The sequence below is a fragment of the Schistosoma mansoni genome, chromosome 3, assembly GCF_000237925.1.
Source record: "Schistosoma mansoni strain Puerto Rico chromosome 3, complete genome".
Taxonomy (NCBI): domain Eukaryota; kingdom Metazoa; phylum Platyhelminthes; class Trematoda; order Strigeidida; family Schistosomatidae; genus Schistosoma; species Schistosoma mansoni.
Genome location: NC_031497.1, coordinates 23,907,694 through 23,935,289, shown reverse-complemented (window position 1 = coordinate 23,935,289; position 27,596 = coordinate 23,907,694). Strand labels below are relative to the sequence as shown.

Below are 27,596 nucleotides of genomic sequence, written 5' to 3'. Positions count from 1 at the left end.
GCTAGCAGTGAAATACAGGAAGCGTCCTATTTGGGACTCGTTAGCTGGATGTACCTGCATCTCAGAGTTGATGTTCACTCCGGGATTTGAACCCAGAATCATTCGCTTCAAGCGCCTTCGCGTTATCCACTCGGCTACTGAGTTCTGATAGACACTTGCTTGTGCAATGTGGTTAAGTTTAAATTCACTTAGTATTGTTTGTTTGAATCTTCCCATTGATGTTTAGGACTGCAACTAGTCAGTCTCTAACAAACTGCTTTTGAATACACAAAGAGGGTTTGAATTTTCGTATGGCTAAGGCTTCAATAAACCTTGGTATACACCCTTTTACACATTTATAGAACACCACAAAAGCCGAGTTAAGATCCAACTTATGGCCTGTTTCGATTATATGTTCGGCAATAAAGGATGATGGATGTTTATCCTCTACTCTTATCGGGTCATTTGATTCTATTTGTTTCTACAACCATTTTGGTGGTACATGTTCACACACCCTAATTTTCAGATCACGATTCCTCCTCCCTTGTGTATGTGTGACCACACATATATTTAAATTGGTAAACGCAGTGAGATGTGACGCAATCATTTTCATGTCTTTTAGGTTTTGGATAAAGCATAGAACCTCGTTTCTTTCTTGATAATGTCTTTCCTCTGCCCCATACGTTTTGTGAATGACTGATATAATCTTTTGTTCAATAAAATACACTTAAACGTAATTGAAGTTAACTAAATTTGACGTGATTCTTATAACTATATTTCATATTAGGTACTTTATTATTACATATTTAAACAATTTTAGGAGTTAGATAGTAATAAAACAAAACAGTTCAATGAAATATTCGGTAAAATAATACAACTCGCCTTTTAATGACTTTCATTTGTCGTTACTTCCATTAAAAGTTTCATATATCGATTGTATCTTATTTCTTTACCGGAAATTACTTCACATCTTTTATGACTTTTCCCTAAGAAGAATTAATTATTCATTCTATTTAAGTTTATTTCTACTATTAAATAAGAGTATGTAAAACAACGTCTTCTTATAGTTCGTCCCCCAAATGCCCTGGTGCGGTCGAGAGTGGAGATTCCGCTCCCACGCGTATATAGTCTCTGACAAGGAAGTCCTACTCACTGCCTTCTCGTGGCCACAGGTGTTGTTTACGAAATTGAGAGGACGAAAAGCGAATGAACGACGATTTAACCGGGTTGGTGGACACGGCGAATCCACCTAGGGGAGTTGGATAACCCTCATTCCAAACCAATGGTGCACATAGGCTCCAGTATTCTGAAGGAACAAATAGCGTATGAATCAATTGTTGATCACCGTCTACCATGGAACTGCATCTCCTCACGATGCTCCACTGCCTTGTGGATCAGATCTTTAGTTGGAAGGCTCCGGATGTGTCCCACTAAGAAAACCACCTGCTTGAGTTTGGGCGCCTGGACGGTATCACAACCCTCACATAAATCAAATGAGGTTTGTGTAGAGCATATATATCTGGTGCTTCCTTGTACCAATATTTATGTGTTAAAATAAATAAAAATCTTCTTATAGTCTATAACCAATTTTCATCCATTTATCGCAAGCTAAATTTCATCCTGAAAGTCGAACAAAAGTTGTTAGTTCTTTAATTTTAGTTCAGAAATCTCTCAGAAGTCTTTACCATCTAGGAATTTCGTCATGAAATTCAAAACTTTGATGTATGATAACAAAGATGTCAGGTGAATGGATTATAAGTAAGATTTAAGAAACCCACCATTAAATTATCATTAATGACGTAGTTTGAAAGTAGACGAGTCTCTAAGTTTCTAATTATGGTTAGTTTATGCTAAGGTGATCTCTATTACTTATATTTTCTCATTGGTATAATTACGTATTCACATCTTACTCTCGACAATGGATGAAGAAATTAAAGACTATTAAATAAGTATCATATCCTTTCGACTTGTCCAGTTCAATTCACTTTATTGATTAGAGCTTGTATTCTTTTAATGTTTCAGATGTATCTGCCCGACAGGTTTTCATGGACCAACATGTACCAAACAAATGGAAACCTGTAGACAAAATCTTTGCGAAAATGGAGGAACATGTGAAGTCGTAGATAATGATTATCGATGTCATTGTACAGCTCTATTTCATGGTTGGTTTATATTGACTACATTTATAATAAATATGATTTGTAATTTGAAATAAGTTCTAAACCGTTTTTAAGCATCGTCAGTGGATGCACCTTCGCCATTGCATAAGATTTTGAGCCATGTCATTCAAGGTCTCTAACCATCGGTCGCTATCATCTCACGAATCCCAACCAGGTAGTCTACACCTACCAACATGGTTCAGTCCACTTGTCAGTGACTTCATGGATTTGTGCCACGTTTTGGTCTGGCCGCCCCTAACTTTCTTCTAACCTACTCCTTCACTATAAAACGTTGCACGTCGGGGCAGTCGGACGAAACATTTCTATATAGAAAGTAAACTCCTAACACTTGAAAATCGAATCCAGAAAGATTCAACAATATATCTTCAATAAAGTATATCTTATATTTAATTCACTTAGTATTGTTTGTTTGAATCTTCCCATTGATGTTTAGGACTGCAACTGGTTAGTCTCTTATTGACATATGTGCATACTGTGCGTATTGCCTCGATATAGCCTTAATTCACAAGCAATATAAGCCAAGATGGATAGTGGCTAGCAGTGGAATCCAGTTTGACGCCCGTTTCGTCCTATTTGGGACTCGTTAGCTGGATGTACCTGCATCTCAGAGTTGATGTTCATTCTGGGACTCGGAACCAGTAACGTTTGCTTTAAACACCATCGCGTTATCCACTCAGCTACTGAGTCCTGATAGACACTTGCTTGTGCAATGGGGTGAAGTTTAAATTCACTTGATATTATGTGTTTGAATCTTCCCATTGATGTTAAGGACTGCAACTGGTAGCGATGGCGTTTGAAGCGAAAGGTACTGGCTTCGAGTCCCAGAGTGAATATCAACTCTGAGATGCAGGTACATCCAGCTAACGAGTTCCAAAATAGGACGAAACGCGCTTCCTGGATTCCACTGTTAGCCACTACCCATCTTTTCTTATATCTTAGATTGTTGAAAAACAAGAAAAAAACTAAAAACGAATTATCTATGGATTACAAGTACAAATAGGAAATTCTTATTCAAGTGTTATGCTAGATTGTAAATCTTTTCGTGTCACTCAGTGATCTAGAACTGGTTGATGTACATTATTTCATTTAACTGACTATAAATAGCTCAAACTTAGACAGAAATAATTACGGTCTTTTGTCGTTGAAATGATCTCTGTACACCCTATTGAAGCTAGACCACCATGGAAAACCTGGAAGCTTCAATTGACTCATGATATCAACTATATAAAATTTCTTTTAATTATCATTCATTGATGTAATCTTTAAAAGAATCTTTATTATACAATTTTCATTTTAGGTAAAAATTGTCAACATGAATATATATATTGTGAAGAATTGAATCCATGTGGAAATGGTGGAAAATGTATTAGTTTACCAAAGAATAATTATAGGTTAGTATATATTCATTATAAATAATGTTATCAGAAGGGGTTTTGTGGAGATTTTAGTAATTTTATAGAGTTGGGATCAGTATTCAATTAAACCTAGACCACTATGGAGAACCTGGAAACACTGGACGGCCGTTTCGTCCCATTATGGGACTCCTCAGCAGTGCGCATCCACGATTCTGCACTCGCGAGATTCGAACACATGACCTACCAGTCTCCCACAAGAGCACTTGACCGATAGACCACTGAGCCGGCCGTCATCCAACGGTGTTAATGTCTTACTTCAACCGACCCACGAAATTGAGCAACCATTTACCAATGTCATCAGTGAGTTGATATCTCCCAACAGACCTGGTTGAAGTCCACTGGTTACTGCTTCTCACTAGAACTCCAGGATATACCTCATGGAGCCAGTCACTAATGAGCACATGATCATTATCAGAAGGGGTTTTGTGGAGATTTAGTATTTTCATAGTTGAAATCATGAGTCAATTGAAGCTAGACCACCATGGAAAATCTGGAAACATTGGATGGCCGTTTCGTCCTATTATGAGACTCCTCAGCAGTGCACATCCCCGATCCCGCAACGCGAGATTCAAACCCAGGACCTACCAGTCTCGCGCTGGAACACTTAGCCGATGCTGATAAACTTTCTTTGATTTTTTGTTTTTCAGATGTGAATGTTTAACTGGATGGATTGGAAATGATTGTCAAATAAATCAAGATGATTGTATATATAATAGATGTGAAAATGGTGCTACTTGTGTAGATGGTATCAATGAATATATATGTAAATGTCGTCCAGGATATGCAGGTCAGATTATTGAGTATTATTATTATCCATTATTGTGCAGTGAAAATAATTAATAACCAAGTTACTTACTTACGCCTGGTACTCTCAATGGAGCATAGGCTGACGACCAGCATTCTCCAAACCACTCTGTCTTGGGCCTTCCGTTCTAGCCCCGGAGGGGCTGCAGGCGGAGTTAATAACCAAGTTACTACACAAAATCTAGGAATTATGCTATCTTGAGATTGTATAATGGTATTGTTATATTATTATGGGTAATCAGCTTTTATAGTCAATAAGTTTAAAGAAAGTTATTTATTTCAGAAAATGTCTATTATATCATAGAAGTTCATTAGTGGATAGAATAAACTGAAGAACTTACTGACGAAAGCTAAACATCCTGACTACATAAAACGCGTTATTTATAAACTTGGGAACATATCAAAAATGTCATATATAACTGAAAATCGTAATAAACAGTAGAACAACTGTAAAAGAAGTAGATGAAAAATTTATAACGTTAGTCATAAACGATTGCTTATTTACTTACTTACTTACTTACTTACGCCTGTTACTCCCAATGGAGCATAGGCCACCGACCAGCATTTTCCAACTCACTCTGTCCTGGGCCTTCCTTTCTAGTTCTATCCAATCTCTGTTCATTCTTCTCATATCTGTCTCCATTTTTCGGCGTAATGTGTTCTTTGGTCTTCCTCTTTTCCGCTTCCCTTCAGGATTCCATGTGAGGACTTGCCTTGTGAAGCAGTTGGGTTATTTCCTCAATGTGTGTTTCATAAACGATTGACTTACATACAAAACTACTGACCAATTATACTAAGGTTCATTTTAAATCTCAGAATAAACTATACTTCGTCTAGATCTATACTCTAATATTTGACTGAAATTATTATCTTTTAATTTTAAAGGTATTTATTGTGAAAGGCCAACTTGGAAACAATCAACTTATATAACACGTATGGATAGACCATTTAATTATCAATTAATGATTGGACGTACATCTGTTCCTGGAGTAAGACAATCACCAATAAAAACTCGATCATTAACAACACAAAATCTGGATACACTTTGTGCATATCAACAATGTCAAAATAATGCTAAATGTGTTGAAAATCAAAATGATGCATATACTTGTATTTGTCAAAAAGGTAAATTTTCTTATATTCATATATTACATTTTTACTAAAAATAACTTGACTACTTTAGTTCAATTTAGTTAAACACATAGATAGTGGTACAAAGGGGTATCAGATATATATGCGCCACACAAATCTCATTTCATTTGTGTGAGGGCTGTGATACTGCCCGGGTGCCCAAACTGAAGCAGGCGGTTTTCTTAGGGGGCTACACCCGAAGCCTTTAACCCGAAGATCTGATCCACAAGGCAGTGGAGCATCGTGAGTAGATGCAGTCCCACGCCAGCTGGTGACCAACAATTGGTTCATACTCCATTCGTTCCCTCAGGATACTGGAGCCCATGTGCACCATTGGTTTGTAATCAAGGTTTTCCAACTCCCCTAGGTGGACTTCCCGTGTCCACCAACCCGGTTAAAGCTCCGGACATTGGCTTTTCGTCCTTTCAATTTCGTAAACAACACCCGTGGTGCGAGAAAGCAATGAGTAGGACTTCCTTGTCAGAGGCTATATACGCGTGGTTATGTGAGAGTATTCGGAGAGGGAGAGCTAACTTTCCCCACTCTCGGCCGTACCAGGGTCTCAAAGGAAATTCTAATTAGAGATGTTTGGAAAATATGTGTTTGAATTTACTATTGTCGAAGACATAAAGTCTAAATAAGCTAATGGCGATTATTTAGAAAAACATACCAACAGAGGCAACTATTCTTTATTTAACACATTTTTTTACCTTCATCCTTATGGTTGCTTTTTGTAACTAGCTAGTTAGACTTTAAAAAGTTCAAAGTGATTGCTATCTGAAGTGTTCTGTTGCTAACACAATAAGCTAATTGTAATGAAGATAAAAGCAGCTGCAACCACAATTTTAATAAGCTATTTTCTTATACAAAATCAACAGGGAATCGATACTGCTGCTTGACAATAATGTTACGTTATCTGTATTTCTAGTTTGGATAAGAGAGTTGGTAAAATGTTGTCCCTACGGTTTATAATCAGCATAAAGCTTTCAAAAAATGTTCCTATTGCTTACAGTAAAAAAAATGACCGTTTTAAACAGCTTAATGCAACTACTGCCTACAATATTGTAATCATTTTTTTCTTCAGATAATTCAAGAAGCCGGCTTCCATAATATTAAGAACAAGAAGTCATATTAATAAATATATTTTTGTTATATCCCAATGAGTAGAAAGATCCTATTTCTGACGTTTCGTGACCTAATGTAAGCCACTTCGTCAGTGTAAAGGAGTGGTTTACATTAAGTCAAGAAAATGTCAGAAATACAATCTTTCTACTCTTTGGTATATAATAAATTTATTATTAACTTTATATAAATCTACCCAATGCCCAATGTAATTGAAATTAACACGTTCAACCTTGATATTGACACCTGTAATCTCATTAAGAAGTAATATTATTGAGCACATATTCTTTCAAAGTTGAAATCATGAGGCAATTGAAGCTAGACCACCATGGAAAGCCTGGAAGCACTGGATGGCCGTTTCGTCCTATTGTGGGACTCGTCAGCATGGTAGTCTAGCTTTAATTGACTCATGATTTCAACTTTGAAAAAATACTGAAATCTTCACAAAACCCCTTCTGAGCACATATTCATTGGCAAAATATGCCACAACTGATCCATACAGTTATTGTCAACAAATTAGTTACTGATCCAGTTATGCAACTTTTAAACAGTGCTATCAAGATAGTGATATTGTTTTTAGCATTTTCAAGAATACAACAGGAAATCGTAAAGATCTGAATCAAAGCAGAAGTTCGGTACAAATAAAATCGTAGTAAATTCTACGGGATTTTGTTATTACGAATTGTATAAGGCCATAGAAGTATGAAATAGGGTAGAGAGGTTTATGAAATTAGTTACTTTTGCAGGATCTCAGTTTATCACTTTAAACATAGCAACAATTACCGAAAACCTAATAGAGGAATAAGAAATTACTAATCCTGACAATTGAACAATCACACGCTATAATACTACTGCTACTACTATACTACTTCTGTAGTAAACAAGAATACTAGTTGGGGACAATCGAATGTATTTTAACACAACATTACAGAATATCTCATTAAAATATGAGAACCATATACTGAACAGTTAATTTGCATAATAACAATCAATTGTCTCAATTTGACTGTTCCTTCTGCAAATATCCGTCCATAGTCTCCTATTATAATTGTTCATGCATTTTCGTACCGATTGCGTGCCGTTTCCGTTTTCTCCTTATCGATCTTCTACTGAAATACATTCAATGCAACTCGCACTGATGTACGTACGTACGAAGTTCTACATTGTGACTGACTGACAATGCCCGACCATCACCATATACTACTTATGTGGATATCAGTACCCTACACCACACTTCTACTATTTCCTTGATTGGAAACAATAATCATTTCAACTCTTGTTACTATATTGATTACCTTATTAAACTATACATTTGAATTTTTCAATTTTTTTTTTAAATTAGGGTTTTCTGGTCAATTTTGTGAAAATTTATTTGCTATAAGTTTACCAAGTCCTCATTCTTATGTGGCAATTGTACCACCAAGTAGAGGTGCTTTAGTACCAAGTGGAACAATAAGTTTTGAAATAGCCACCAAATCAATGAATGGAATTTTATTAAATTTCATTGATACAAGTTTAATTAATAATTCAGATGGTATTCCTGAACATTATTTATTAGTTGATTTGCATGATGGACAAATTCATGTGAAATTTTCATTAAATCGAAATTATACTACTCATAATATGAATTGTAATATAAATGTAAGTAATTCATTGTTACAATGTATGCATTGTCTTAATGTTGTTCTATCTTTATACTTTAGATAATACTTCCCAAAGATTACTATTTATAGTGATCTTGAGTTTTGTTAGAGGTAGGAGGGCAGTTATCACTTCTCGATTGCCCACACCGTGGAAGGGGTCTTTTTAGAGGTACCTGAAAAGGAAAGTGGGTTAGAAGTAGTCTTAATGACCTGAGAGAGTGACCGCAGTGCCCGAAGGACAACTGCTTGAGGTCGGTCACACACGACCATTCTGTGAGTAATTTTTGTGTTAGCTCCTTACTTGTTTGGACCTTACCGCGGAAGACGGATATCCGTGGGATAAGGTGAGGTGTGTATCTTAAGGTTCGACCTTTTCTAACCCCACGCCTCCTTGTGGGAAGGCAGCATTGCTGTTATGCAGATTGTCTGAAGAAAACACCTTACTGCTGTCGCACCTCTGTACAGTCAGTAGTACGACTTCACCTTCGAACCTTGGGTTTGCTGCTTTTAGTCTTACCGCTCTTCAACCGACCTGTCTAGCATGGTATGACCTTGAGGAACGATTGTTCCAGCCAGTATAGCTCGATTGGTTCATTACAATAGGCAAGCCCGACCACCACGCCAAGGTAGCAGCAACTTGCTTTCGATGAAATTTCTTCAGTTAATATAAGTCTAATATTCGTCTTGTTGAGAGACTATCTGAAACAAAACTAGCGTTTGTCAACTTCAGTTTTCTCATTTCCACAATCATCTATTGTCGATTATATGTTTGCGATTATAACAGAACACATTACACTTTCAAAATCATATAATCATTCATCATAAAATAACCGCCTGTGTCGTCAGTGTTCCAACGTTGTTTAGTAACTTTGTTCATCCTATTTCTTTGTTATTATTTCACAGATAAATGATGGTAATTTTCATCAAATCAAGTTATATCTAGAAGCCAAAATTCTATTTCTTTACATTGATAATAATTTATGTATAACTATGGGTAAAGTCAATACAAAATTGAATGAATCAATAAGTAACCATGGTCACAATAATCCAATTCATTCATCATCTATATTCACATATAATATGGTAATTAAATCAAAACATTTAGCTTTAACAAGTCCATTATATTTTGGTGGTGTACCAGTCGATCAATTAGAAACAGCACGTCATTTAACAAATGGATTATCTGAACTAGGACTAACCGGTAAGCTTTAAAACTATTAACAATCTATCACATGTTATAAAACTGTCTTTATTTTAAACTATAAATTATATTAATTATTAGAAGGGGTTTTGTGGAGATTTAGTATTTTTCATAGTTGAAAGCGTGAGTCAATTGAAGTTAGACCACCATGGAAAACCTGGAAACACTGCTTGACGGCCGTTTCGTCCTATTGACTCACGCTTTCAACTATGAAATACTAAATCTCCACAAAACCCCTTCTGATAATAACTTATTTATTCATTCTCACGAGCACTTTCAGTAATGGTATAAGTGGTAAAATATATCACTTTTCTGTGTGAACTATTCTAGTGTCTATTATTTTAGATTAACCATTAACTTAAATAAACATTTACATAACTGACAACTAAAATTATCAAGCCTTGTGAAATCGTTGGATACTGTTTTTAATTGCATGAGTTACATAACTCTATGCATAAATCTATACTTATCACACGTTCCAGTAACTAAATAGTTCAGAGTTGACAAAATGATCATTTAAACATGTAATCTTATAGATTACATCTAAAATTGTTTATATGAGTAACTTTATGGTGTAGGAGTAGGTTGGAAGAAAGTTAGGGGCGGCCAGATCAAAATGCGGCACAAATCCATGAAGTCACTGACAAGTGGACTGAGCCATGCTGGTAGGTGTAGACTACCTGGTTGAGATTCGTGAGATGATAGCAATCGATGGTTAGAGACCTTGAATGACATGGCTCAAAATCTTATGCAATGGCGAAGGTGCATCCACTCTTTGTGTTCTACCAAATTCTAATCTTCTGAATTCTTCTTTTCCCTATCCTTTTTCTCCTTCCAAATTTATTTCACTGTATTACACTCCTTGAATACCATCTTCAAACCCTAATCTTTCGGTTTACTACTTACACTCTTACGACTCCTACCACTATGGGATTTGAATCGACAACTGGATCTCTGTGCTAATGTGGTATGGCAGCTCGAACTGATGTACGTATGTACGAAGTTCTACGCTGTGACTGACTGACTGATATGAGTAACTTACTTTCATTTAAATTGGAGGCTCATGCTATGAGGACTAATGAAGGTTATATGGAATTCAAAACTGAATAAATATCCATGAAACTGATTGAGTTTTAAGATAACTTCATCTGTTTCAAAGAGTTTGCAAAAGTTTACAAAAGGTTCCAACAAATTAAAACTAGTTTCTATGAACAATAGATGTCAAAGGTGTTGCAACACTGAAATAAGGTTGATTAGAGAATTATCAATCCTTGATTTAAGTTTCTGTCCTATTCAAATTTTTTATTATCCATAGGCCGTCACACACACACTTTGCATTAGAAGATCTTATTTCTGATGATTCGGACGTTAATATCTTATTCATTATTTAAAACTATCCAACTTAATCCCCCCAAAATGCATATAGTTGACGTTAGAAACTAACTCTACATCGTAAGAGAAATAGGATTCCCTAATTCCTGATGAAAAATGATAGTCTGTTTATTTAACCAATTCAAAAATGAGACTTCAACTCATTGATAACATTTAATGGGAATCAAGATTTATCAAGAGCTGACTGGATTTGAAAATATGAAGGACCTAGATGCTCTAATTTCGATTCTGTGAGGTGTCGTGAATGTGCACTGCTCGAAAGTTTCAATCTCGGACAAAATAGCAGTCAAATGTTCGTTGACATTCAGTAGTCAGCTGACTGATGTGACAGACATATTTAATATTATCAGAAGGGGTTTTGTGGAGATTTCAGTATTTTCATAGTTGAAATCATGAGTCAATTGAAGCTAGACCACCATGGAAAGCCTGGAAGCACAATAGGACGAAACGGCCGTCCAGTGCTTCCAGGTTTTCCCTGGTGGTCTAGGTTCAATTGACTAACGCTTTCAAAAAGACAGATTTGTTTGCTGATTTCTTCATCAAAGAATTTTTATCGATGAGGAATATACCCCTATTTTAGACATTGTACGTATTATTAATTTGTTTTCTAATCTTAATGTAGCCTTGAAAATGGTTGATTAGTCAATATTTTTAACTTATGTTTTCTGTTGTTAAGGTTGTATAAGAAATGTACAAATTAATGGTCGAATGATTGACTTTGCTCGTCTTTTTGGGGCACCAGTAGACAAAATGATTGTGGCAGAAGAACATGACATTGATTCATCTTCACCAGAAGCTAAACATCATGGAACCGCAATTGGAATATTACCAGGGTGTAGATTAAGCAATGAAAAATCAGAATACATGGAGTCTGCTGTAGAATTTCAGGCAAACAATAATGAAAGTCAAAAATTGAAGTCAATTAACCTTAATACAAACCAAGAGTTAGAGACCAGAAAAAGTGAATCATTGAAAATAGGACAGTTACATAATACAAAAACCAGTGATAAGGCAACCTTATGTGATCCTCATGGAAATAATTCATGTCTTAATGGTGGAATATGTGAGAATAATGAAATGAATCAAACTATAAAGTATCAGTGTAAATGTCCAACTGGTTTTAAAGGAGAAAGATGTGAAATAGGTATGTTAATCTTCATTACTATTTATCTTATTTTCTCTATTCTAAGATCTATTTTTATTGAAATTTATTATACTTTTGAAGCTTCTGAACAAGCAAAACTGTGATATATACTTTACCTCTTCCAAATATTTTTCAAAGTTGAAATCATGAGTCGATTGAAGCTAGACCACCATGGGAAACCTGCAAGCACTGGACGACCGTTTCGTCCTATTATGGGACTTCTCAGCATTGAGCATCCACGATCCCGCTCTCGCGAGATTCGAACCTAGGACCTACCAGTCTCGAGCCAGAGCCCATAACCGATAGACCACTGATCCAGCCGGCGTTCAGCGGTGTCAATGTCTAGCTTCAACCGATCCACGAAATTGAGCAACCATTCACCAATGTCATCAGTGAGTTGATATCTCCAAACAGACCTGGTTGAACTCCACTGGTCACTGCTTCCTACTAGAACTCCAGGACATGTATCTTGAAGTCAGTCACTAGTGAGTATATGATTATAATCAGAAGGGGTTTTGTGGAGGAGTCCCATAATAGGAAGAAACGGCCGTCCAGTGCTTCCAGGTTTTCCATGGTGGTCTACCTTCAATCGACTCATGATTTAAATTTGGAAAAATACTGAAATCTCCACAAAACCCCTTTTAAATATTTTTCATGACTAAACTGTACATATACAAAACCAAACTAAAGCCAGAAAAGTGATTATTTCTGTTGAATGATTCACTTACTTTAATTAATGTAACAAATTTGACATTTAACAACTAAATACAGATAACTTGAGAAGGGGATTTTTTGTTGAGATTTTAGTAATTGAAATCATGAGTTAATTGAAGCTAGATCACCATGGAAAACCTGGATGCTCTAGACGGCCGTTTCGTCCCGTTGTGGGACTCCCAGAGGTTAAGCGCTTGCGCGCGAGACTGACAGATCTTGGTTTCGAATCTCGTGGATGAGCACTGCCGAGGAGTCCCACAATAGAACGAAATTTGCTGTTTTTATTTATGTAATCTATGCTATAGTTTTCAATGTCATATGAACTACCTTGATTAGTTTAATAATTTTACATATCCATATAAATATTCATGTATATTAGTGTAAAGCTTAATGAAGATTTAATATGGAAAACAATATTGTTCGCTTGTATATGTTGTAGGAATTAGTTTATAACGTAACTGAAAATCACGTGTCACTAAAACATCATTAATTTGTAATATCAGTTTGCTTAAGTACTTAATACTGTTTTAATTGAACTATCAGTATAGGGTTGTGGAGACTATTGAGTTATTGATTGAAATTATGAATCGATGGATTTCAGACCACGATTGAAAACCTGGAAGCATTGAACGCCCGTTTCGCCCTAATATGGGACTCCTCATCAGTTCACATTCAAGATCTTTCACGCTGGACTCGAACCCAGGACCTTCGGTCTTACTCACTAACGCTTAATATCTAGACCACTGAGCCGATGTTCAACGATATTAATGTCTAACTAGTTTAGAAAATAATGGTATCCGGCCAACGGACATTCAGTATCTTGCGTAGACAATTGTTTATTTCGTCGGTTAATCATAAACAACGTAGAGTCGCGTATAAATATGAGTTGGCTCATCTTGTCATGCAAGAAATGTTTCAAACAGAACAAGTTTCATTCTTTGAAGTATACTAACTCATAGTTAAATTGAAAACTACGACTACTGGTAAAGTCGAAACATCTATTGATCAGAATAAATAGAATGCACAACTCCTGATTCTGCTAAAACTGTTCGCCTTAATACTGACTTGTCATTCAGTTAGAACTATTTACCTTTTTGATATTCACAGTTTGTGGATAATTAGCACTAATTCCTGTCAATGAATTTCTTTCTTGTTAGTATTCAATAACGGCTAGAAAGTAAGTTATACACTTGAAAGAATTAGTAACGTTAAATTTTTCGAATCACTTACAGACTTAAAAAGAACTTTAGTAATCAACATTATAAAGCTAACATTAAATATATTCCTATTCAATGACAAATTGTTGAGGAAAAAACTAATCATTTTAAAGATAATATTTATCATGAAACACCACTAGTTGTGATAATGGTAGAACCAATTGAAAACTGTCACTGTGGATCTGATGCAGATGTGAGGGCACGGATCGGCAAAGCAAGAGCAGCATATTTACAACTGAAGAACACCTGAAACTCAAAACAATTTTCAACCAACACCAAGATCAGAATTTTCAATGCAAATGTGAAGACAGTTCTACTGTATGAGGCGGAGACGTGAAGAACTACGAAGGCCATCATCCAAAAGATACAAGTGTTTATTAACAGTTGTCTACGCAAGATACTTCGGATCCATTGGCCACAAATTATCAGCAACAACCTACTTTGGGAGAGAACAAACCAGATTTCAGCGGAGAAAGAAGTGCTGGAAGTGGATAGGACACACATTGAGGAAAGCACCCAACTGCGTCACAAGACAAACCCTCATTTGGAATCCTCAGGGCCGATGGAAAAGAGGAAGACCAAAGAACACATTACGCCGAGAAATGGAGATAGACATGAGAAGAACGAACAACGATCGGATAGAACTAGAAAGGAAGGCCCAGGACAGAGTAGGTTGTAGAATGCTGGTCGGTGGCCTATGCTCCATGGGAGGGGGTAACAGGCGTAAGTAAGCAAGTAAGTAATTGGAAACTGTGTCTGACAATTGTTTGATCTTGTTACCAATTTTAAACTATAACACTGTTACGACAGAATTTATGAACTTCAGCACTTTGTCAGTTGTTATGGAATGTTCACTTACAATTAATCAAGTTTCCCAAAACTAATAATCTTAAGTCTATACCTCTACTCATTCTTCAGTTAATTGAAGGACAATTTTTTATAGTTCTAAAAATACCGTTACTATTATATTTAAAGAAGCCTAATTTTGGTAGTTCGCGCCTAAACCACTGAACTATGAATTCATTTACTTCTGAGCATGACAGATGATAGATCGTAACTTAAGGATTGAAAGACGAAATGTTCCTGATAATAAATCTCATAGATATTGGAATGAGCAGCTTAACAGCATCCAATGAATTACGAAGAAGTGGTTCATTACTTAAGAGTTTCGACTGTGAGCCACAAAGTCGCAGGTGGGAACTCGACTTCATTTACTTCGGTTACCGCAAAAACGGGTAATATCAATAGTCTTTACATTTAGAATGTGACTCAAAGCTAGGTACGCGAATCTATATCTCGTTCACAAGCTAATAAAGAAATTTGTAGAATTTCACTATCCTCTCATGATAAATCCACTGAACTATTATATCCAAATGTACAAATACAAAACATTCACTGGCCGGATACTATCAGCAACAGCATCTTATGGAAGAGGACAAACCAGCTTCCAGCTGAAGAGGAAATTAGGAAGTGGATTGGACATACACTACGAAAATCACCAAACTGCATCACGAGGCAATCGCTAACTTGGAATCCGGAAGGGAAGCAGAAAAAAGGAAGGCTAATTAACACATTACTCCGGGAAGTAGAAGCAGATATGAAAAGGATGAATAACAACTGGAAAGGGTTGCCCAGGACAGAGTTGGATGTAGAATGTTGGTATGCGGCCTATGCTCCTCGACGAGGGGTAACAAGCGTAAGTAAGTAAGTACAAATACAAACTCGAAGTTAGTTGTTTAAAATTAGATTACAAATTTAATTTTTTTATTCCTTTTAAATATTTTAGTACCTGTTTGTCATCGTGAAACACAACGTTCATATATTCGTGATCCTCAAACGAATTGTATTTCATCAAGAAAATTATCTATACGTAAATGTTCTGGTTCTTGTGATTCAACTATGATAAACTTACAACAACAAGAATCATTCAATAATGACAACAATGATATTACAAATGATAATGAATCCTTTAAATATCATAAATGGAAAGCATTCCATAAACGATCAACTAATTCTGATCATGTATGGTTACCCCAGAATTTAGATCATAAACAATCACATATAATAAAAATGAAAGATTCTAATACTCCTATTTCATCTCCATATTCAATACATCTTAATTCTTATAAGATTACTTCATCAATGACAAAACAACATTGTTGTCAAGCTATAAAAATTAAATTACGTCCAATATTATTTAATTGTCCTAATGGTGCTGTTTATGAAAGAACTATAAAATTAGCTAAAAAATGTACTTGTATTCAATGTGATTAAATAGTAACTAAGGGGGGTATGATTAATTGTACAACCATCGAATATAAATAGTTACCATCTAAATATTGATTTCAAAGGCTAAAAAAATACAAAAAAATGCATTTGTTATGTAATAAACTACCTCAATATCATTTATGGCTTACATTATAAAAGAGGATAATTGACCTTAATGTAGAGAATCAGTTATTGATTTATTATTTTACAACCTTTGTCTCTTTATAATACACAAACAATCTATCTCTAATTTTTTAGAACATTACTACTACTAATACTACTACTAACTACTGACTACTTACTTATAATAATGTATTTATATAATCATCATATTTGGTTCACATGAATTAATCGGTTACAATTACTTAATCTAATCATGTATTTTGGCAATATATATTAGACTATTCAATCTATATATTGTTTATATTCCATCTTATCATTGAATGAAGACGATCACATCAATTAAACAATTCACACGCACATATATATATATATATATATATATATATATATATATATATATATATATATATATTCAAAATCTAACCATTGACTAGAAAAGTCAATGTTAAGATACATAATGCATATAAAGTACTTTCACATTATTACATAACAAGTAACTATCGTTTGATATAACACTTAGAAACATAAGTACTTCAACTACTACTACTACTAATAATAATAATAGTAGTATATTCATACATAGAATATAAGTATTACATTTGATTATATTCCCGGTCTTTATGAATAAGACACTATTACGTAATAATTATACACTTGTAAATCATTGTTTTTGTCTCTCTTAATAATCTATTCAATGTCCTCATTATATTACTGGTGTTAATTTATCTTCATATTGTTGTTATTATATTATATATATTTGCTTGTTTAAATGAATAATGTATTAAGGGGAAATTATTGTATTTTGAATAGTGAATGTTAACTTTTGTATAATAAAAATTCTTATTTAAGCACAATTTCTTCAAACTGTTCAAATAGATAAGCAGAGATGGATAGTAGCTAGCAGTGAAATCCAGTTTGACGCGCGTTTCGTCAGCAGGATTTACCTGCATCTCAGAGTTGATAAGTCCTAACACATCGATGGGAAGATTCAAACAAAACTAAATGAATTTTTGTTCAAATAGATATTCAATGGTTCATATAGTTACTTTTTTTTACCGAAACGTGGCACCAGAGCATGAAGTCATTAACTTCTAGTCTGAGCAATGTTGGTAGATGCAGACTACTTGGTTGGGGTCCGCGTGACTATCGTAACCAGTGGTTGGAGACTCTAGGTGACATGGATCAGAATTGATCACAATGGCGCAGGTGTATACACTCTTTATCTCCCCTTAAACCTTGAGATTAAAATTGCTTCATAACTTTCTTTCTTCCTGTACTATATCCTTACATGCAATCTTTCTTTTATATATTACCGCCTTTAAATTACCTACTTCTATCAATTCGATGTCTATCTTGTTGTGCTAACGAGGTATGGCAACTTGGACCAATGCATTCGTGTGCCTAGTCCTACGTTGTAGCTGACTGATAGTTATTTAGTTGTTATGTTGTTTAAACTTATTGGAGATAAAGTATTTTTCGAAGTTTTAAATGTAACACTGGTAAACTTTATATATTTCAAGTAATTTCATAAAAACATTCTTACTTCTGAAGTTCTTAATAAAACTTTGATAAATGAAACCCTATAATCAAATCTAAAATTGCAGAAAGAATTAAGCAAGTGAAAATCCCATTCCGAGTGATAAAACTGAACAATCCCAAGTGCAGATTATTACTTTTTTTAGTCACATTTATGTGAGAATAGCCGGTACTAACTGCCTAGCTTAATCGAAGTAGTTGAAGTGGAGTGCATGTATTTCTGATGTTGGAGTTATCTTACATCATAATTCTCGCTTGGTAAGAGTACTGAATGTCTTCAGTTTATCTTCTAGACTACACTTCTATTTTGATTCTGTTCTAAGACCTCCGCAAGTTTTCTAATAAGGACGCAAAACGCCGGATATATTCCCAACTTTCTAGAAGAGAACACTATATATGTAGAAAAGTATTATTTTAATAACGGAAGTCCCCATTTTAGTAAGCTCTGGTCAGTACGGCGTACCCGGAATTTAAAGGGAACTGATATTTCCTGAGATTTAAACCTGTACTAGCCAGCTTAACGACCGCAGCTTGGAATGCTTGACGACGGCATCTCAGACATTTACCATGATTTTGAATGTCCGAATATTATTCAACAAATTGTAGTACCAACATATGGGTCACTAGCTGTGTTATCCATAACTACTCAACTTCTTGCGAGCGTACCTGTACTTACTACATTTCGAGTTTTCGTATACATTGGAGTGAAAATATAATGATAGCGTACGTCGTTTATTTTCTAGACAGAAATTGCCTTGACACTCCACAAAAAGCTTATTATGAGTACAGGCGAAAAATTGACGATTAAGTGCTAGAAAATTAAAGATCATCTTGTTTAGTTGATTACCAGGAAACAAACAATCAGTTGCTTAACATACAGCTTTTAGCTAGTCAATACATCCCGTCAGGAATCTACAACAATTAGATCTAATTGATCTATTATATCTACGAAACCCGAATATCACAAATGATGAAACAGCTAACGGTACACAAATAGTTACGACCGAATGAATCCAATCACAATACTCAGCAATGGGCTGATCACTCGTCTTTACTTTCATAGTCAGGATTGACTAGTTAACTCTATCGTTATTTTAAACCAGCTCATTTTTAAAGTCGATATAGTCGCAAACTACCCATGAAGATCAATCTCATTGATCAACCATTCAGTAACTTAAGCATTTTTCCATACCCTTTTTCCAACATATAATGGACGGCCGTTTCGCTCTATTCTGGGACTACTCAGCGGTGCACATTCACGATTATATTATTATTATCACTATTATCTCAATTGACAAGATGAAATTCCCCTACTATGTATTTTATTCACGTGATTTTTTGCATTTTCATTTTCTCTATATTACTATTATACTGATTGTCACTGGACACTTTACTCCAAATCATTCTGACCTTTGTTAAACAACCTTTCCAATTTGCAAATAACACAATTTCGAAGTATATATGTCGTAACAGATGCAAACACATTCGCCATTTTTAACAAATAACATTTTCAAATTTATCCATATATGACTCATTTGGGCTTTGTAAAATATCACAGTAACTATGGTCTTATAACTGTAAAGCCTGATGATGAAGCTATTGAGAACAATTGTTCACTCAAATATTCTTCATTTTCAAAGCAGTTATCTATTAAACAATGAGTAATTATTACATGTTACTTGAAAGAAAGTCAAGATGACACCTAAAACGTTCTATCATCCATAATATCATCACCAGTAAGCTTAAACAATCGCTTGGCACTAAATGGAATAATCTTCAGTGCTCTCCCTTTTGCATTGAACGCTCTATACAAAAGCCATACCATAAACTTGAAGATCAAAAATAGCGTAGTCAGTAATTGTGAAAAGACAAATAGTCGTGGCTTAAAGAAGATAGATATCAACAAATTATTAGCGTTAACATTTGTTTTATGATCCCAATTTGAGAAAACTGCACGGGGTTATCAAAACAATTAGTTTCAATTGGCGACAACACTATTAGATATTTTACTTGAAATATTTAACCATTAATTTTGACAATTATAGGGATTCTGGTTAGACAATCTAATGCTCCATCAACAGTTGAGACTAACAGTTACTAGTTTTAGTTTAGTTGTACGGAAACATGTTGAAAGAAGCAGGATGATCAGCCATTTACAGAATTTCGTTGACTTGCATCAGAATCTCCGTATAACGACATTTTATGATATCATGCTTACATTCATATAACATAAGACACACTTAACTTCAATGAGGAAATCAATCTCTTGGACATTTCAGAAAATCTACTTCGCTTTTTCCTATATTTTTTCCAAACATTTAGTCGGAGATTTGATAATCGCGATGAATCCAGCAGATAACGCAATAGCGTTATTGATACTAAGTATATGACAAAAGTTTTATTCTTGGATGATGTTACAATGAAATACCAACAGCACCTTTTCAATATACCACTTGAAGATGGGCAAAAGCTACGCACATATATGGAAAAAAAACTATTACAGGAAATTTCTATTGGCAGCAAATGCGCATATGGCAGAAATACATCTACACGTACAGAAATTAAAGAGAAAATATATCCGTCAAATCAAGAACAGATATATAACAGTAAAAAGTAACCATAAAACTGGGAACAATTGTGACAATTCAAAGTTAAGAACACTAATTATAATTAATTATGAAGTTAAGGGATATTATAACCGAACGTATTAATGAGCATCCGTAAGTGCAACAACTCCGGGTAATTGTTTACCTGCAACAGAAAAACAAGAACATATTTATGATACAGAAGAAAAGACGTTTAACATATACCGTAAAAAATGAATGGAGTGAGCTCGATCCCTGGTGGAATCGTAGATAATCATTGTTGAGGATTACCATACTGAAACGAAACGACTGTTTAATGCATTTCGGTTTACAACGACTGTTTAAAGTCGGTTATGTGGTGTGAAATTACAGTTGCTTTGGCGAAAACAAACACATTTAACTAAGTGAATGGTAGAAAAATGAATATTTTTTTCCAATAAACTTATATTCAGGATATGCAGTATTAAATCTATTAATACTATGATTATAATAACCATGTGGCACATTGCGTGTTCAATCTCCCAGGATTTAAGATTACTGATATCAACTTATTATCATGAGTGTTCTTCGAGTCATTTATACAAGACTTTTCAACTGTACCAATGACAGATACAAGCCATAATCGACGTCGAAGCCATTATTTTCAGTGCGTAAAACTGACTACTTATAAGCCTGACTTATACAGGTTACTGTATTTACAATAATAATAATACTCCTGGTGTTAAGGCACGTGACATTACCCAGATGCCAAAACAGAATGGTGTTTAAACATACAAACTACTGGTTGAAAGTCAATCCTTTAAGACCCTCTATCTGCTACGCAGAAAAAGTATTAGCTAGTAGCGTGGGCTCCAGATCAGAGGACTCAATGTCAAATACAACACAAGTGTGTCAATCATTCCGTCATACCGATAATAAGTGCAAATAATTGGACTGAAGCCATTCCTACCTTCGAGAAGTTCAAGACTAGCACCACCACCAGTACTGACATGACTAACTTTGTCTTCTGTGTCCCATTTGGCGCAGCATGTTGCGGTGTCACCACCACCTAAAGAAGTAGTAGAGAGAAAACCAATACGAATCTTTAAACGGTTAGAAACAAATTAAAATAAGGACTCCATATGAAAAGAGATGTTTTTCAAATTCAATGAATATTAAAACGTAACTTTGTAATACTGCCTGTCATAGTGATTATGGTTTATACTTTACTACTATGGAAATGAAAATAACTCATTCAGAGCAGTGTATTAGTTCAACGAGGATTAAAAAAAATTGGATAAATACAACTTACCAATAATAGTTGTAGCACCATTTTTAGTAGCTTTGACTACTTCATCCATTGCTGCTTTTGTTCCTGTTGCAAATTTGTCCATTTCAAAAACACCCATCGGACCGTTCCAAACAATAGTTTTGGCACGACTAATCACTTTACTGAATTCTTCAATTGTTTTTGGACCAATATCTAATCCCTTATGAAATTAACAAAAAAACAAGTGTAAGGAAACTAGCAATCAGATGTTATCCACAGGTTTTTAACATTATATAATATAAGAAGCCCATTCTTAACGTAAACATATGACTCTTGACATAGTGATTTATTGGATTTTTATGAGGTAAAGCATGCCGTATAACAAAACAAATAGGATGCACCTACTAAAAAAACGTTTAATCTATTGTAACAAAGGTTTCAAAAAGGAGGATTCCTTTACCGACTATTAAATTTTTATAAACCGTATGTTTTTATTCATAAAATACACTCAAACACATGAAAGAGGAAGGATCATCTTTAAATACTTCAAAATGTTTTGATATTAAAGATTGAACATAGTAACTGCTGAAGTAAATAGCTTGGAGTTTTCTTTGAGAACCCCCAAATGCCCTGGTACGGCCGAGAGTGAGGAGAGTCCGCTCTCCCTCTCCAAATGCTCTCAAATGACCACGCGTATATAGCCTCTGACAAGGAAGTCCTACTCATTGTCTTCTCGTGGCATTACTGTTGTTTACGAAATTGAGATGACGAAAAGAGAATGTCCGGCGCTTTAACCGGGTTGGTGGACACGGATATTCCACCTAGGGGAGTTGAAAAACCTTGATTCCAAACCAATGGTGCACACGGGCTCCAGCATCCTGAGAGAACAATGGCGTATGAACCAATTATTAGTCACTGGCTATCATGGGACTGCATCTCCTCACGATGTTCCACTGTCTTGTGGATCAGACCTTTAGGTGAAAGGCTCCGGGTGTGGCCTCCTAAGAAAACCGCCTGCTTCAGTTTGGGCACCTGGGCAGTATCACAGCCCTCACACAAATCAAATGAGATTTGTGCGGCGCATATATATCTGGTGCCCCTTCGTACCAATATTTATGTGTTTAAATGAAATAAATTGCGAACCCTTAGTACCATTAGTTATCCATACTACTGTCCAAAACTAAGACGATATCCTTGTTTACAATATTTCTTTAAATGACGCTTATTTATTTACTGAAACAAACATTGGTACAAAAGGGCACCACAATATATATGTGCCACAGCGTAATTATCATTCAATTTGTATGGGCTGGGATACTTCCCGGGTGCCCGAACAGAAATATTTGGTTTTCCTAGGAGGTCACTTTTTGAGCTCTTGATCTAGATGTCTAAACCACAAGGCAGTGGAGCAACGTTAGGAGATGCGGTCCCGTAGTAGATGGTGACCAACAATAGGTTCATACGTCATTTGTTCCCTTAGTATACTGGAGCTCATATATCCCGTTAGTTTGTAATCGTGGTTTACGAACTACTCCCCTAAGTGGATTCTCCGTATCCACCAACCCAATAAAAGCGCCGAACATTCGCTTTCCGTTCTCTCAATTCCGTAAACAACCCCGCCGCGAAAAGGCAGTGAGTAGGACTTTCTTGGAAGTGGCTATATACGGGTAGCCATGAGAGCATTTCGAGAGGAATAGCGGACTCTTCCCATCCTCGACCGTATCAGAGTATTTGAAGGCTATTGTAAAGAAAAGTTACCTTACTATTAAGCAAATGTTCTTCTGATTGAATAGGAAAGCTAGATGCTCTCACTCTTTGAGAAAAATCAAATAAGTTGATGTAATTCGTTTTTGTACATGTTTAAAGTTGATGGAATAAGGAACGAGACACACAAAACAAAAAATTATTAACAAATGAATTTGTTATTCACTTCTGTTATGAATAAAAGTTTAACTCACCATCCAACCATCGGCAATTCCGGATTGTATAGTTCTTATTTCGGTGTTCGCATCATCAGCAAATTTATCGGCAGTTACGAAATCAACCGGTAAGTGAATTGCAACATTTTTAGCCTTTGCAGTTTCCATTACTTTATGAACAATTTCTGCACCTGGTGCATCAAATAAACTATTTCCTATCTGAAAATAAGAAAAACACAAACATTTTACTTACGTACATTCTAGAGGTAAAACGTAACCCTTGAATGTATGGTACATTCAAGAGTTGAAAAAATTTCCGATGTGACTGAAACATTATTTGAATTTGCCATAGTGAAATAGCTGAGCAATATTATGAGACAAAGAATACTAGATAAATATGATAAATCAGTTAGTAAGTTTGTAAACGTAGATTGACTGAAGCCGCTAAAGTACCTTTAATACAAGTCCAGCTACCCATTGCTACAGAACCATTTTATTTGGTATAAAGGTACGGAAAATAATCACGTTAATTAAAGCAACATAGAAAAGATTTCAGTCCACTAAGTTTCCAGTTAATCGATTTGTGAATCAAAAACCTGAGGATAAACGTCGTATAATTTACCTATAATCTTCACGGAGAATCTAACAGCGACTAGACCAATATATGACGTTGGTCTTAGAAGCCACTTACCGTTAATCTGAACCATATATGAAGACACAACTTCCGTATTAGTATCCACGGTATGGTCGTAACCAATGATTGCTGACTACTTTAGCGATAAAACTCAAAACCAATCGCAGTGGTGCACCTGCCCTCTACTTTTCATTGACTCATGAACGCTAAAATATTGATTGTATAAACCTTTTTCTTCAAATAAATAATACATTTTTAATATCCCAATGAGTAAAAAAATTAGATTTTCTGATGTTTCGTGACTCAGTGTAAGCCACTTCTTCAGAGAATAAATAACCTAGTAAAAATTAATTCAAGTTTAAATCGTACAATGGAACAATAAGAATATTCAGTGATCAGTCAAGTCACACAATATTCATCCTTAACAGTGTACACATACATACATACGAATTTACATACATGTCGCTTATGAATCACCTTGACCGAAATGACATGACATTGATTTATTCAGACCTGTTTTTTCATTGATCACTTAATATTCTTATTGTTGCGTTGTATTATTTAAACTTGAATTAATTTTTACTTGGTTATTTATTCTCTGAAGAAGTGGCTTAAACTGAGTCACGAAACACCAGAAAATCTAATTTTTCTACTCATTGGGATATTACAAATATATTATTTATTTATAGCAATCTACCCAATGTTCAAATTAAGTGTACTGAGACATGATGGGTGTAAGTGCGTATCCATCTGTTATTTTTGTCTCCTCTTGCATCGAGCCGTATTTTGTCCGATTGTGGGTCACTGTGTAGAAATTAGTACAGGGAAAGTTCAACAGAGCCTACAATTGATACCTAATAAGATTATCAGTAGAAGAAGGCAGTTTTCTTATAAACAAAACGCTAAAGTTGTAACACTTATAAGAAACCATTAAGACTTGGTTATGCACCGATGAGGATAATGAATGGTAACTTTGGGATCTATTTATCAACCAATACTATGCATATATATTTTTTATTGTATGATTGCTAAATAACTAAACTATTCATATTCATCTTTCCCTTATTATTAGCTTTATTTTGACTCATGAACTATTGTCATACGATTTACCATTCATGAATTATACCCTGTCTATTATTTACTATCTCCCCTATTCACAGCCACATTTGGCTAAATCTTGTACAAATGTTATTTTCTATTTTATGGTACAATGTGGTCAGTCTGATTGGTATATAAACTCAGTATGGTTGAAATATAATGATTCATACCGCAGAGACTGTTCTGGACTTAACTGGCTGGGCTAGGCAGAAAGCAGGACCAATAAGTACCCTAGACTGCTCGTACGGTTTTTGTGTATCACTGGTCTGATCGATAAATCACTGCTCTCTAATTGGCGGTCTTATCACGTTATACATTAACAGGGCATCCACTCCGTCACAAGTTATAACAGACTTAGTGCGTCCATCGAGGATGCGTTTTATTTACCATTTTATTTACTTCTTACAACTTTTACTGTGAAAATAGAGAAGTAGAGAATTTACTCCAGGTACTGTTAGTAATGCGAGTATATAATACAAACATATAGATACAAATACAAAAATATAAGGTGACTTACATGCATATTGTGTATTTGCTTAAGAAATGTATACGCCATCCCACCACCGATGATTAATTCATTAACTTTGTCAAGCATATTATTGATCAACTGGATCTTGTCGCTAACCTTGGCACTAGACGAAGGAAAGAAGTTACTTTAATTATATATATATATATATATATATATATATATATATATATATATATATATATATATATAACATTAAATTTTATCTAAAACCTGAAAAATGTACTAATATATGGGATGTACATGCAGCAAATTAACAAAATCCTTACCCTCCTAAAATAGCTAAGAAAGGGCGTTCTGGATTTTCCAGAGCTTTGGCGAAGTATGTCAATTCTTTATTCATGAGAAATCCACAGGCTTTTTGTGGTAGTTGGCAGCCGACCATAGAACTATAAAGCAAAATGAGGAAGAAATAGTTGAGTTACGCAAAACCAGAATATACTGTACAAATAACTCAATATCTAAAGAATGTGAAGCTGTGGCAGAGTGGTTAGGGCCCTCGACTTCTGGCCATAAAGTCGCAGGTGAGAATCTCACCTGCTTCGGTTTGGGGAACAAGCTAGTATCATTAGTCATCGCACAGTGTGGCTCAAAGTAGACGAACCTATACCAGTTAAATGAATTAATAACCTAACATTAGAAGTTATTTCCACAAGTAGGAATGATTCAATAATGAATTATAACGAAAACAGTGGAAAATGTAGGCTAGTATTATTTTGAATGATTTTATTAGGAATCGGGAACTTTATTATGTTTGATTTTTAGTCGGAAAGGTGGTAGTCAGTCTGTCAGTCATAACGTAGAACCTGTACGCATGTACATCGGCTCGAGTTGCCATGCCCCACTAACACACCGAGTTGTCAGGCCAAATCTCAGAATAGTAGAGGCAGTAACAGTACCAGTGGTAACACGAAAGATTAGGCATCAAAGATGCAACTCGAAAAGGAAATATAAATCAGTGAAATGAAAACAAAATAGTTATGAGGAATTTAGAATTTCAGGATTTGGGGGAAGACAAAAAACGGATGCACCTGTGCAATTACAAACGATTTTAAGCCATGTCATCCAAAGTCTAACCATTAGTTGTGATGGATAATCCACACCTATCAACATGGCCAAGTTCAACTGTCAGTGACTTCATGGAGTACTGACAGCTTTTGGTTTGGCCACCCTTGCCTCTCTCCCAACCTACTCCTACACCAGAAAACACCGCCCATCGAGGTAGCTGGAGATTGGGCATACGTAACACATGTCCCAAATACCTCAGTTGATGAAGATTTAATACCTCATCAATCAATTTCAAATCCTTGCCTAGTACTCTATTCACAACCAAGTCATGGCTTACTCTGTGGTCCTAAAATGCACGAGTAATGCTTCGTAGACACCAGCGATCGAATACCCGTAACCTACGAATAACCTCTACTCTTAATGGCCATTTTACTTACTTACTTTCGCCTGTTACTCCCAATGGAGCATAGGCCGCCGACCAGCTTTCTCCAACCCACTCTGTCCTGGGCCTTCTTTTCTAGTTCTATCTAGTTCTTGTTCATTCTTCTCATGTCTGTCTCTATTTCTCGGCGTAATGTGTTCTTTGGTCTTCCTCTTCTCCTTTGACCTTCAGGATTCCATGTGAGGGCTTGTCTTGTGACGCAATCGGGTGATTTCCTCAAAGTGTGCCCTATCCACTTCCAGCGCCTCCTCCTGATTTCTTCCTCC

At 35.3% G+C, this 27,596-nt stretch overlaps 2 protein-coding genes across 2 annotated transcripts in view; one reads left to right on the top strand and one right to left on the bottom strand.

Annotated features, from left to right (window-relative positions):
* Nucleotides 1-16,216, top strand: part of Smp_132540 (axon guidance protein) — a gene marked incomplete at both ends in the record, with an annotated part of 88,155 nt that extends 71,939 nt beyond the window's left edge. Inside the window, 8 exons of the mRNA XM_018799728.1 lie at nucleotides 2,002-2,141; nucleotides 3,457-3,550; nucleotides 4,222-4,361; nucleotides 5,264-5,503; nucleotides 8,163-8,272; nucleotides 9,178-9,475; nucleotides 11,544-12,011; nucleotides 15,729-16,216. Of these exons, the coding sequence (XP_018651488.1) occupies nucleotides 2,002-2,141; nucleotides 3,457-3,550; nucleotides 4,222-4,361; nucleotides 5,264-5,503; nucleotides 8,163-8,272; nucleotides 9,178-9,475; nucleotides 11,544-12,011; nucleotides 15,729-16,216 (1,978 nt within the window). The remainder of the gene's footprint in view (nucleotides 1-2,001; nucleotides 2,142-3,456; nucleotides 3,551-4,221; nucleotides 4,362-5,263; nucleotides 5,504-8,162; nucleotides 8,273-9,177; nucleotides 9,476-11,543; nucleotides 12,012-15,728) is intronic.
* Nucleotides 16,217-20,243: 4,027 nt separating this feature from the next.
* Smp_018890 (phosphoglycerate kinase) lies at nucleotides 20,244-26,265 on the bottom strand (the record flags this gene model as incomplete). Its single annotated transcript, XM_018799727.1, has 6 exons — nucleotides 20,244-20,620; nucleotides 21,404-21,502; nucleotides 21,746-21,923; nucleotides 23,662-23,841; nucleotides 25,872-25,986; nucleotides 26,150-26,265. The coding sequence occupies 6 exons, from the start codon at nucleotides 26,263-26,265 to the stop codon at nucleotides 20,577-20,579; spliced, it is 732 nt and encodes a 243-aa protein (XP_018651487.1). The 3' UTR covers nucleotides 20,244-20,576.
* Between the last annotated feature and the right edge of the window lie 1,331 nt (nucleotides 26,266-27,596).